Raw genomic sequence first — 12,948 nt, 5'->3', positions numbered from 1 at the left:
CCCATAAGAGTCAACATCTTTGTCCCATCAGTTAGGGATGGAAAAAACTTACCCACTGTATGCACATTTCCATAAAATTTCAGGGAAAAAGTCTTCAGACCTGGCATACACCAAGTTTCTAATTAAAGAATACAATAGGTCCAGCATAAAACCTGGACATATTTTGAGAGGGCAGAGGAGAAGAGACTCTAAGAAGAAATTTCCCAAGGGCTTTGAAACCACCTCTCAAGATCATCTTTTTTCTGAAGCAAATGGTCTAAAGTACTTACAAACTCTGCTGTTGTTGAGTGAAGAAAATCTCACAACAAAAAAAAAAGACATTGAGGGTCCCAGGTTCAGTGAGGACCAAGCCAGCCAAAAGGCTCTTTATCAGATTCAAAACAACAAAATTCTTGTTGAGTACTCAGTTTTAGGCTAGTCTGTACATCCATCTGTTCCCGTGATCCTGCCTCTTTGACCTTTGGGGGTCTTTAGTGCTGCTTGTAGTTTTAAGACCTATCTGGAACCAAAAGATCTGGAACTACCATAGTTTGAAGCAGCATTCACAGGGTTCTTTTCAGTATCGCTACAAATAACAGTGTTCACAGTTCAAGCATAATGTTTTGCTCCTAATACTCTGATTGGAAGTATACTTGCAATCTGAAAAGCAACTAAGCATTTCTCTGTCAGCCAGTATGCAGCCTGTACATTTCCAAAATATGCACTGTAAATAAATTCACACAGACTCTTCCTACACCAGTAAAAGTTGGAGCCCTCCATATACTATCCATGCAACTCCACAAGGGTGAAATAAGATAACATAGCAAGTAAGAATGTCTAATCGTTCTCTGTACTTGTACTTCCATCTGTGCTAAAAATTGTACAGCAGCACCAGAGCTGAACAGCTGCAACAAAGCTTTCCCTCAGTGTCAGAAGTGCTGAGATAATGGTGCTGTGTACGGGCAGGGCTGAAAGCCTGTAATGTCACTGCTACTCGTTCTGCACAGATGACTTCACGCTGCCGTTCAGTAATTCCATGGGGATAGTAATGCCAAACTATTGCAGTCTCGAAAGGATTAAATCATCAGCATAACAGAATACTCCAAAGATGAAAATATGCTTAAGAATCCTTAAGAAATGATTCTTAATTTTAGGTTCAAATCTCATCCCACTCTGTGACAGAACCAACTATCCTATCAATGCTGTGACAAAAAAGGAGACACCAAAAGGAAGCAATACATGACCTTGCCCAATTACAGATGGAGCTATCCTTCACAAAAACAGGGAAAGGGGCTTAAAATATTTTAATATATGTCCCTCCATTTTATTATAACTACAGTTCTGTAAGTCCTTGCTCTGCATTCCCAAAATTCCCAGGAAAAGGATATTTCTGTTGCATTTCTAGCCCAATCAAAAGAAGGGAAACCAGAAATCTCACTTGCAAACATGTTCATATTTGGGCAATGAATCTAAACAGGATGCAGATCTCCAGAGGTAAGTCTGTCACAAGTTAACACACTTTTTTGGATTCAAAGCAAAGTAACTGAGAGCCTCAGTCTTCTCAGGTTAGTTCATTTGTCAGGACATAGTAATTAAATCCCATGGAGAAACCTCATCCACCAGCTATATTGCATTCTACTACACTTAGGCAAAAAAAATCTCCAAGACTGAGATCTGATCACGAAGACTGGCCTCTGCTCACATGAAGCCATGATCTGTCCCAAAATACTTTGCATTCACTCCACAGCAGGAAAAAAATGATACAGCATCTCTCCCTTGTCTAACTTTCAACTCCGAACATTTTCCCTTATCATTGGACAGTAGACCTCTGCAGGATAAGGGCCTTAAAATTGGATTCTTCACAAATGCTGAGCATCTAAAATCCTGTGAAAGTTGACAGGGGCTGAATATGCTCAGTACCTCTGCAAATTAGAACTAAAGCAGAAAAAAAAATCTTACCTGACTAACAGAGTTAACTACTAAATAGCATAGTTTCAGCAATCAAGGAGGCAGAAGGTTGGGCTTTTTTCCCCTTAGAGCACAGAAATAATTGACATTTGAAAACTATAAAAAGAGATGCAACAGAGAGGAACAGATTTGTACTTAACTCCATTTGAGCAAACTGGAAAAAGGAGCTGGCTGGAAGGACAGCAGGAATAGAACTCTCTCAAAATAAGCAAGAAATATTTTCCTGTGATGCATCAGTTTACTTGAAACAGGGAAATACCTTTTACTTTCCTGTTACCCATAGCAAGGGAACTGGTTGGCACCTGTTCAGAGGAATGCCTTCCCAAAACGTACATTATGAACACAAACTACCCTCCACGCTAATGCTTTGCAGTTTGGTAGGAAACATTCTCCAGATTTGGCTCCCTAAAGAAATCACAGAATGCATGTTCCTCCATGCTGTTTTCAAACACCTCCCTAGCCAGATTCACTGTCTGTGTGTCTGTAAAACACATTGATTTCTCAGATATACCTTGACTCCATTGGATAGATTTAATGGTAAAGCAAAGTACCTTTTTTAAAGACATTTAACTTTTTTTTTGTTATGAAATGAGTATCAAAGGCAATTCTAACATAAGGTTAAAAATGGACTACATCTCTATTTGCTTAACAACTTCTACTCAGAATTTCTCAGACAAGTCCCAGCTGCCTTAGTTGAGGGTTTAGGGTTTTCAGTAATATCACGTCTTCCAAGTGCTAACCTCAGTTTTTAACAACCTCCATAGTCACATATGGCTGCTACAGTCCTTTAGAACCCAGTTTCAGTTTATGTGCTTTCAAGGTTTTTACCTGAAACTAAGACATTTGAGTACTTAACAGTCGTAACCGCTTCTGAATTTAAGGCTAATTCAAGCCTAAGAGTTACTGAATATCAGCTATGCAAGCACCACTGATGGCTTTTCCAATAGCAGGGTTTAATAAATACTTCCTTTACCTTCATAGCCCATCTACCATTCAACTGCTCCACAACCACTCTAAACTGTTCCTGTTTTAAGGGATTATCCACATATTTGTACGAACTATTAGAAAAGACATCAGTTCTATATATATTCTGTGAAGCTTCTAATCTCAGAGGGTGTTACATTTTTCTATAGTTATTTCATATAATACATTTTAATAAGAATATTTTGGACATGCTTGTATAAGTATGTTCTTTTCATTCAAGATCCCCTTAGCTTTTTTACTGGATTTTGTGTGCTACACTTTTTGAAACAGGTGCAGCTAGCACAATCAGTTCAAATACAGTAAGTTATGTGGATTTTAACTCTGGAAAGGAATACTGAAGTTAAGATGGTTTGATTTTTTGCAGCTGTCAGCAACACAGAATAGTAATGTTAGTCACAGATCAGCAGAGGCTGAAGAGTGCCCTCAGACTCCATTCTTGGGTTGTTCAGAGCATTTAAGCTCAAAACCTCCAGCTCCATAGCATCAGCTGCTTTTGTCCAAAAGGAAAAAAGACCAACTGAAGGAAGCACAGTAGCAAGCTATTGTTTTCTCTTCTGATTAGCAGAGGCCTCTGGTACAGTCCACACTTGACAAAAGGTTCTTTATTCTCATAGAGCATGACTGATATGGTAGCCCAGTACTACCATCAGGCACCTATTTGCATTTAAAACCTTTGCCTCCAGCTCTGTCAATAAGCATATTCTTCCTCTTTAGTACCTTCCCCAGCACACCCTGGACATACCTACAACCATCGACACAACAAACATACAATCATATTGCTTTGTGGAGGTATTTGAGTTGCTCAGCACATGAACTGAGAGAAAAAACTAGAAAATCTCAGCTGCGCCACGAGATGGTGCTCAGCCACCTCTGTAACAGGCACATCAGGGACCAGAAGAGTCAGGAAAGCTCGCCTGAACAGGGTACAGACACCCACAGCCTAAAAACACACATATAGACAGTTGGACTCAGATGAGTCTCTCCAGACAGCCTTGCTGGATACTGTATGCCCTGTAAATACTGCTGTGCTGCTAAAGCAGTCACTCTGTAAGTGGGAAACTGCAATAGACACCATCACCCTCAAGTGAGTCTGCCACACTGGAAGTTTGAGTTCCTCTTGCACTTGAGGAAAAAAAAACCCCTAAGATCTTGATCATCTTTTTGGCTCATTCAGGAAAACAAGCTACATGAGAGCTATGCAGAGAACATCTTACATTTGCATATAGTTTCCATGATGCTCCATGTGCTCTGTTGTGCTTTAGTATGCTTGAAATAATGCAAAGTGTGAGCCGTGAGAAAATATTACAAACTTTGATTACAATGAAAACTGGTCAATTTTATTGGCATTGCCTGTGTATAGATATTTCTCTTAATCTAAAATTATCCTAAGCAGCAAAATATTGTAACATAATAAATTAGAAGTGACAAATTTCCATCCTTTTTAGTATAACAAAACATGGAACTAAATGAGGCTAATGTTCTGGCCATAGCAAACATGGCAGTGATATTACCCACACGTAGATCATCAATATTTTGATAAACCTAGGACTAACCCTGATGAGTATTTACATGAAAGATATGGAGGATGTGGAAGAATATGCTATGGTAACCATGTAATTGGTTGTATGCAATTAATATTACACTATATTGTTAACCACCTCTATATGATTTGGGCAACTGCATACCAACCTCCAGAAATCTCAGTGGTCATCTATAAATACACTTCTCCCCTTTCAAGCTGTATCAGAGTTACTATATGATATTTGATGCCATTTTCCACAGTGGATATTTAATTCATAAGAGGTTATATAAACTCCTGGCTTCATTCACTATCCTACTGAGAAAACTCACCTTACAAGCCTACAGGGAAAAATAATTACACACTTCCGTAGTCCTTTCGGAGAGGTTCTTTGCAACTGAAACATTTCTGCTTTTAAAAAAGACAATGGAATTTTAGTAGCATTTGCACCTAGCATCTTTTCTGTTGCACTGATGCGAAAGCCCACTTTATTCAGATTAGACCTTGTGCCATTATAAACTCAATGAGATGCACACATCTTCAATTGTATATGCCAGTGCATAGTGAAAGAGGCAGGACCCCTACTGTCCTCACTTAACAGTATGTGAGTGAAATGGTATATATAGTCTATGGGCTGTATCAGATAGACTATAAAATGGATTTTCAACTATTATGAGCTCTGTTAAAAAGTGAGTTATGTGCATATGTCAGCATTAGCCTCAGCTGGAATGGAGGGAATGCGTTTCCAATCTAGAATCCTTATATGCATGCAAAAAGGCTTGGGAGGCAGACAATGAAATATCAAAAGCATGAGATCTTCCCCCAACTCAGCTTAGAAAGTTTGTGGTTTTGCACACAGCAGATTGATTTGGCAACTACTCTCCCACCTGCCAAGCTCCTCCCTCCTTTAAGCTATCACAAAACTCAAAGAACGCATGAGGAGCACCATGCTAGACTGGAGACTGTAACTCTGTTTAAATGCTTGACTGCTAGAAGCAGGTTTCCACTAGGAAGTTCCAAAGGTGCTAATGGCTTAGTGGAGGTGGCAACAGCTCTCACTTTGAAAGAGGCTGATACGAGTCAAAAGTAAAACAAGGTACACTTCATCTTTTCCCTACCTGTTTTAAACAGTGGGCTGAATAATTTCAAATGAGATTCCCCTGCAAACAAGGGGGAACAGAAGACACTAGTCCAAAAGATGCCAGCATGTCAACAGTTTCTTAACAGACAATTAAACCCATACCTGAACCTACTCTATTTGTGTCTTCGGTTAACAATTAATCAGCAAAATACTTTCCCTGTTTTGTTTCATGCTTGCTGGTGATCCTCTAGGTCACATTCATGAGCAAACAAAACAGTAACATATCCTTGGAACATAGGACGTAACTACAACTGTACCCAGTGATTTGACCTCCAATTCATGATCAGGCTTGGAGACTCTGAAATTCACTAAGAGGAAAAAGCTATTTTGCCATAATGACGTGTGCGCACATGACTGTTTAATATCACAGCCACTGAAGTGACAAAAGTCAAAAGAGATTTCACTGGCAAAATGACTTAAGAATTTCTCTAAGGCTTCCTATGAGGCTTTCACATTCAGAATGAAACTCTGTTCAGCATATTGCATTTTCCACTAGCTAGAATATGGTTTATGATGATGTATAGTAAACCTTCACCACTTATCAAACACATCTATGGCGTCTGGCCCAGCCTGCTTGTGGCATGAAAAGTTTTGCCAGGCATTGCATGTTCTCTGGAAGTAAGAAGCCCACAATGTTTTGCTTGGGCCTGAAACCCCAGGAATCAGCTTTTCTTGAGAGGAGCAGAAGACAAGTATTTATGAATGAAGATAGCACTAGTGAAAAGTTTGCTAAGGGCAACTTTCCAAAGAAGCAGCAGCAACACAAGTCTGCCATATACATTGCACACCATTGTGCACCAGCTCAATCCAGTGAGACTCTCTCTGGGAGAAGGGTTCTTGTTCTCTGACTCATTCAGGCCTTGCGCAAATTGTAAATATTTCTAAGGTGCTTGTTTCAGAGATAAACTGGAAAACTGCAGCTCACTTTTCCCCAGTTCACTTCAGAGAGGCCAATGGTCAAGCACAGAAGCACCAAAGCATATTTTTAAAGTAAACTTTTATCTTACCGCTCAGGCATCTGTGCACAACAGCAGTTCTTTGCTCCCTGACAGAGATTTTCTAACAGCTGTACGTTTGCTAGACAAACCAGCTTTACAGTGCAGAAGACAGGCAGTGTGACGGGTTGTGGTGGCAGAGGGACAGTGGCAGTCAATGCTGAAATTGGCGTGTGGCATGAAGACTGTTAAGAGCAGAAAAAAGCTCCTAGCTGTGGAAAGGCAAGTTCTGTCATTAACAATCCTCTCACCATTCACTCTTATCAACGGTGTCCAGCACATATGTCCTAATACAGTCACTATTTGATTTTAAGATAGTCAACAGCCTGATATGTCTTAATCCTGAAAGCAATACGTTTAGTACCACCTACACAGCTCCTTGATGTTACCCCTCACACACGGAGTTTCCTCACACTCAGTGCCTTAAGCAGAAAAAAAAAAAATCAATGAAACCAAAAAAAAAAAAGGCCAAGTGCTCGCTGCCTGGAGACCATGGATGACGCTATTTCAGCAGACCTTTGGCCTTCAATTTCACAGTAAGACAGCAAAAGTATTGCCTATTTAGGCCCTATAGTATGAGGTTCACAAACTTTGAAGACTATAGGTGTTTTCTGAAGAAAGTGCAAGTGACTACAGCTGATCTGAAAGGAAGAGAGATCAGTTTATGCAATGAGCAATGAAGTGGCCAAAATAACAAACTGAGAAGCGTAGAAGTTTTTCTATCGAAGTCAGTTTCCCAAGCACCTTGGCTGAGATCCTCCAGACATTGCAACAGGGAAGGGAGCAAGTCATCCTGCTTTCCCTAGACAGACATGACAAAGGAAGCTCAAAACTTACCCTACACAAAAACTCCTTCCCAGGCTACTCAAAAGTTCACCTACAGCATCTTTCTCCCCTAGCAAAAAACCAAAACAAAATAACCCCCCCTCAACCTCCAGCTGTTTCCTATTTCATAATCTTTGTTATAGCATCCAGGATTCTAGAATTTTAAATGACATTTCTAACATTTAGTGATGGGTAACTAGCTTAGTGACTGATGGGGCGCTTTATAGGGTAGTTTTGTCTCTATCCCCTTCACAATAATTCTCATTTTTAGTTGCACTTCCATTGGAGGGGTTCTGAGACTACAGGACTGAAAACTTTAAAAATAAGAATGTATAGCAAAAAGATGACCTTTCAAAAGGAGGCAAGGAGTCAAGAAAAGCTTCTGGGTTGTGGAAGATGGTCAGTAAACTGCCAGAGCTGTTTTCCAAAATCAGGGCATTGAATCCTGACAGATGTCTTGAGTTCCCAAAGTTGGTTTTCTTTCCTGTTAGGTTGCACCACAGCAGTGTTAAAAATAACACTGAAAGTGTTCTGCCAAGCTCTGCTCTAAACATCACCATCTCTTCAAACTGATGACCTTAGAAGACCTGCTGAGGTCTCTCCCTAAGCACTAGAAGAACTGAAGCATCAGACTAGAGCCTTGCAAAGGATGTGACAGCATTAGCTTGAAGATGAAGGCTAACTGCTGCTAAGCAGGAGCCAGGGCTAGCTGAAGTCTGGTAAACACATACCGCACTCCACTCGTTAGCCCAAATTTATGGCCCTTGAGACTTTCCGAGATGCAGGGATCTTGTGATATGGCAAAATGCAGTTTCAGATTACAGCTTTATGAAGCTCACAAATCAATCTTTTCAACTTTATTGCCCTATATGATTCTCCCCAGCATCTAGGAAGAGAAGAGGATGGACTCTATGCCCCTAGAAATTAATGAATTATGCCATAGTAAAAGTTTAATCTTCTTGACACTGTATGGACAAGGATGATTAAAGACATTGTGAAAAGCTTTCACTCATTACATCCAGGGCTCTGCATCCAATAATACAAATCCCTAGAGCCTCTTTTACTGGCCACTCCTTATCCAGTATCTACTGAGCCTTAGGGCTCAGTGATTTGGTTTAAAATTTACTGATAGGGTGGCACCTAGCATAGTAAGTAGTGTTTGTGCTGATTAGTGCTTTTTATTTCTTTTCTTTTAACTATTCAAGGTCTGATTAGAGATGCTCTCCCTGGGTTGTTCTGAGACAAAATTAAACACAAACATAAAACACTCACTTCCTCCTAAATCCTAAAGCATGAGTTTCCAGTGTTGTGCCAATTTTCTGCTGACAAAAGAACAATGTGGATGTTCTGGCAAATAATTATAGAATCTAATCTACAGAAGACATACTGTTCAGAGAGCAGCACAGCAGCTTCTTGTATGTGCTTCACCTATTGCCTCTCATGTGGCTGGAAGAACTCCATGTGGAACCCCAAAAGTCCTCGTCTTCTCGACTGCAATTGCTAACCGCATAGACTTTGTTGCCACCCTTTTAAAACAAACTCAGGAGGACTACTTTACTTTGTAGGGATGCCAAGCAACCTCTGAGTAAAGAGGCTTAAGTCAAGAGCTTTTCTTCACTGGTTACTGAGACTGGACTTGAATCAAGCAAGTCCGAGACAACATGTTTCACATTCTAGTTGCTGCCATGGGGAAGAGGAAATCTTATTACCTGGGAAAATACCTAAGAGGACTGCTGTTTAACCACCCACTTGAATTAAAGGCCTTCCAAAGGCAGGCTTGCTCACTTCCTTTCCTCTGTATTACAGTGCAGTAGCAGCACTGGGCCAAACCAGTGCCCTGAATCTTAGACTTCTCAAAGACGAGAACGTTCTCAGCTAAGCTGTACAGATGCTACAGACACCAGGATTACTTTCATCACTACAATATGACCCACTAATGACTTGTCAGTTTTCAGGCTATATAAGCATTCATTTCTTCCTGATTATGTTTAACTGGCATTAGGAGATACTAGCGTCACAAATATGATGTGTGTGTTTAATCACACCTCTTCACTTTCCAAATAATGTTTTCATGTTAGAGTACTATTAAGCTTTTATTAAAATGACAGCAACATCCCTAGGAATCAGATAAGTGCACCTGGTTTTATAACGTTTTAATTAGATTAGAGTTAGCATGGCTTCCTTTTTACTTATGGTGATATAGAAAAAAAAATTTTAAACCTCTCCCAGACAGTTACACATCATAGGTTCATATTTTATGTTGCAACAGTAGCACTTACTGAAAGAAATATTAATATTGCAGAAGATTGAATTAAGGCATTAAATACAGGAAGGGATACAACTGGAAGGGGAAAACCAATCCATACTCTAAGTGTCTTCTATTGTCAAAGACCTTTCCAAAATTAACTGGATCCAAAACAATGAACTAACCCTTGGGACCCCAGATTCTATCAGTGTGCAGAAACAGATTAGATCAGATTAGCTCTCTTCAAGAGTGAAACGAGGGGATGAAATAAGTGTTAAAATAAATACGGAGAAAGTGAGAAATGTTCCTGTTCTTGGAAACAGTGTCAGTCTTCCATTCCAGAACAAAGAGATGACAGTGATGAAAAACAAAGAGAGCAAGAAGAAATGAAGCGATGGAAAACAGCATTCGACATCAGCTATATGGCATCTAAAGATATGCAAACAAAAAAAACCTCACACCTTTCAATGAAAATTAAGAGTATATTGAAAGTTAAATGCTTACCTGTGACAATAAACTAGACTCCTCTCAGACAGCATGAGCTGCAGCGCTCGCTGTGATCTTGCTAGTAGGATCCTGAACCTACACATTCCATGAGATCCCAAAAGTACAGCTCTGTCCACCTTTAAAACCATGGTCCAGGTCCCTTACATTCAAGTAGAAATGGTGACTGCTTGACCTGAAGCTCTTCAACCGATTGGGAAACTCATTCCTCAAGTTTATTTATTCTCATCCCAAAACACTGCTCATTGACCCTGGAAGACCCATCTCTGTGTGGATAAGTCTCTACGCACAAATAAATGATAGTGTGCCTGCAAGAATGGTTGCAGTGATATTTTGTTTGCTCTTGCCTAACCAAATGTTACTCATGCAAGGGTATACAGTTTCTCAATTAATAAGCTCCCAGCAGGTTTCCTTGTAAAAAGCAGGACAGATGACCTGAGCCACTGCATCAGGCAGCAACAGGGAAAGGTGTCGGAGGGATTGGGAGTGTGGTTGTTCATTTTAAGTAAACTATCATAGAGTATCATAAAAAATAAATTAGGAAAATGTAAAGTGTTTTTAAATAAGTAAATGCAAGCCTTTAGAGGACAAATATATTTAAAAATGCAACAGCCTCTACTATTAAAAATGCATGGAAGCAAAATGATTTAAGATGTTTTGATGCTTCTAGGGAAACTAACAAAAGCACTGGATTCAGACTCTCTTCCCACTGCTCTGATTTTGGCATTCTCTTTTCCTTTTTTTTTCTTTAATGCTTCCCACGATTACTGCTAGATTTTGACTTGCATGAAAACAAGATCTTTGCTCCTTGCTCCCAAAGCTGATTTCCCACCTGAAGACAGTCTTTTATGGACGAGGTTTTAACAGCCAGCTGTCATGAGAAGTTGAAGATGATGACAACAACATCAGATGATACCAGAGGAGCTGATATGGTTGCTCAGATGACATACATCAATGAGAACTATGGTGCAAGTGTCTAGATAGAGTTACAAGTGGTTAGGCAGCAAGAGTATATGAACTCTTAGGACATAAAAGATCCTATTTTTATACAAAGGTCTTCTGTGCTACTGAGTAAAAAATGCCAATCAGCAATTGGCAGTGACCAGGAGGGAAAGCTGATCTACCATCTGGTTAGGTGTAGCATTCTGGCACTGGAAATTCTGGCATTTCCAAAATGATGTTTAGCATTCCATAAATCTTTCCATGTAAAATCTAACACAGAGGATATGCCAGATCAGCAAGGAATCTGATTTTAAATAAGATAATTCTTGAAGAACACTCGGGATCTAAACAGTACCATACTTCGCCAAGTACTTTTTAATTTGAGGCCTACATTAATTTCAACTAGTTCTTTTGAAGTATAGCAGGAAAAGTTTTATTTACTCAATCACAGCCTATAGTAGGGTATGATCTTATACTATTATTTTTCACAGAGATTTTAAGCCCCCTTCTCTACTCTTACAGACTGAAAGGGATTTTCAGTGGCCCAAAGATGCATCTGGAATTTATCACAGAAACTCAAGAGTAGTAAATACTATATAAAAGGTTATATGAGAATACAGTTTGGAGAATATACCCTATACCTAAGATCTAATTCTCTTTCTTCTAATCAATTCCCATATAAAAATGACTTTGAAGAAATATCAGGTTCAGCTGTTACCATCCTGAACAAAAGTAGGGGTTTGGGTTTAGGATTTTTTTTAATATACATGCCTTTCTTGTAGTGGAGAAGTGCATACAGTACCTGTTGTTATTCTTATTTCATACTTTAAATGTTTTCCTAAAGACAACAGGTTACCAGCGAAGTATAATACCAGCTCATCAGGTTCTTCAGGTGCTCTTCTGCAAAGCTATGAAATAACAGTTCATCTCCTCCTTAGAGGAACCTCACACAAAATTTTCACATACAATCACTGTAAGGTCTTCCCTCCTCCCCCCAGCCTCCTATCCCTCCCCAACCATTCAATTTCTAAAGTATTAACAAAAAGAAAGAAAAAGAAAAAGAAAAAGAAAAAGAAAAACAGCTTATAAAACAGCAAAGAAAATAAAGTTATTTTTAATATATATAGAGAGAGAACAAAATGAAACTTGAGGGAAAACTTACTGGCGTTACAGTTTATCCTGATACAGTCTAGATGGGGAAAAATAAATGAAAGATGAAATTGCATCCTTCAAGGTAACAGCTGCAGACATCCAAAAACAATCAGTCCACCCTTCCGGGGACAGACACACGCAAAGAGATGTGGCCATTTTATACTTATATACAGTCTGTACAAGTTCAGGAGTGGGTGTATATGTACAGTATATTCTTTATAAATATGTTACATAAATATATATATACACACACATATATATACAGCTATGTATTGAGAGATATACCAATATACATATATATCCACATGTTGAAAAAGAAAGTTATTTTCCTTTTATAGAAACCTATGCATCTAAGAGTATCTTCTACTCCAGACCATGAACTGATGTGAATTACAAGAAAAAAAATTGACAACTAAGGCACAAAAAAAAAAAAACCTCTCTCCAAATGTAAGTCATACTCCAGTATCATTTCTCTTTTTAAAAACCTTTAGCAATTTCTCTAAGAAGCTTGAAGTTTAAAGGCAACCTTTACACTTGATTTCTTTTGAATTAATTCATATTGTTATTGCATAAATACACCATCTGTCCAACACAGAATACTTGTAAAATCAGCCTGAGATTTGTTGGTGCAATATTTAACCCTTTCCAACTCTCCCAAAGACAGACCCTCTTCTCATTCCCCCTTGTGCCAGCC

The 12,948-nt window shown here is 39.1% G+C and overlaps 1 protein-coding gene across 4 annotated transcripts in view; it reads right to left on the bottom strand.

The window, feature by feature from the left end:
• NRXN3 (neurexin 3) overlaps nt 1-12,948 on the bottom strand; it is a 1,027,384-nt gene that overhangs the window by 653,836 nt on the left and 360,600 nt on the right. For 3 of the 4 annotated variants that reach the window (XM_068946691.1, XM_068946692.1, XM_068946693.1), the window contains one exon: nt 12,265-12,291. The exons of the other annotated variant lie outside the window; for it this stretch is intronic. In XM_068946691.1, coding sequence (XP_068802792.1) covers nt 12,265-12,291 — 27 coding nt within the window. The remainder of the gene's footprint in view (nt 1-12,264; nt 12,292-12,948) is intronic. 4 annotated transcript variants of the gene reach the window in all.

Source organism: Struthio camelus, chromosome 5 (genome assembly GCF_040807025.1).
Source record: "Struthio camelus isolate bStrCam1 chromosome 5, bStrCam1.hap1, whole genome shotgun sequence".
Taxonomy (NCBI): domain Eukaryota; kingdom Metazoa; phylum Chordata; class Aves; order Struthioniformes; family Struthionidae; genus Struthio; species Struthio camelus.
This window is presented reverse-complemented; position numbering and strand designations above follow the sequence as displayed.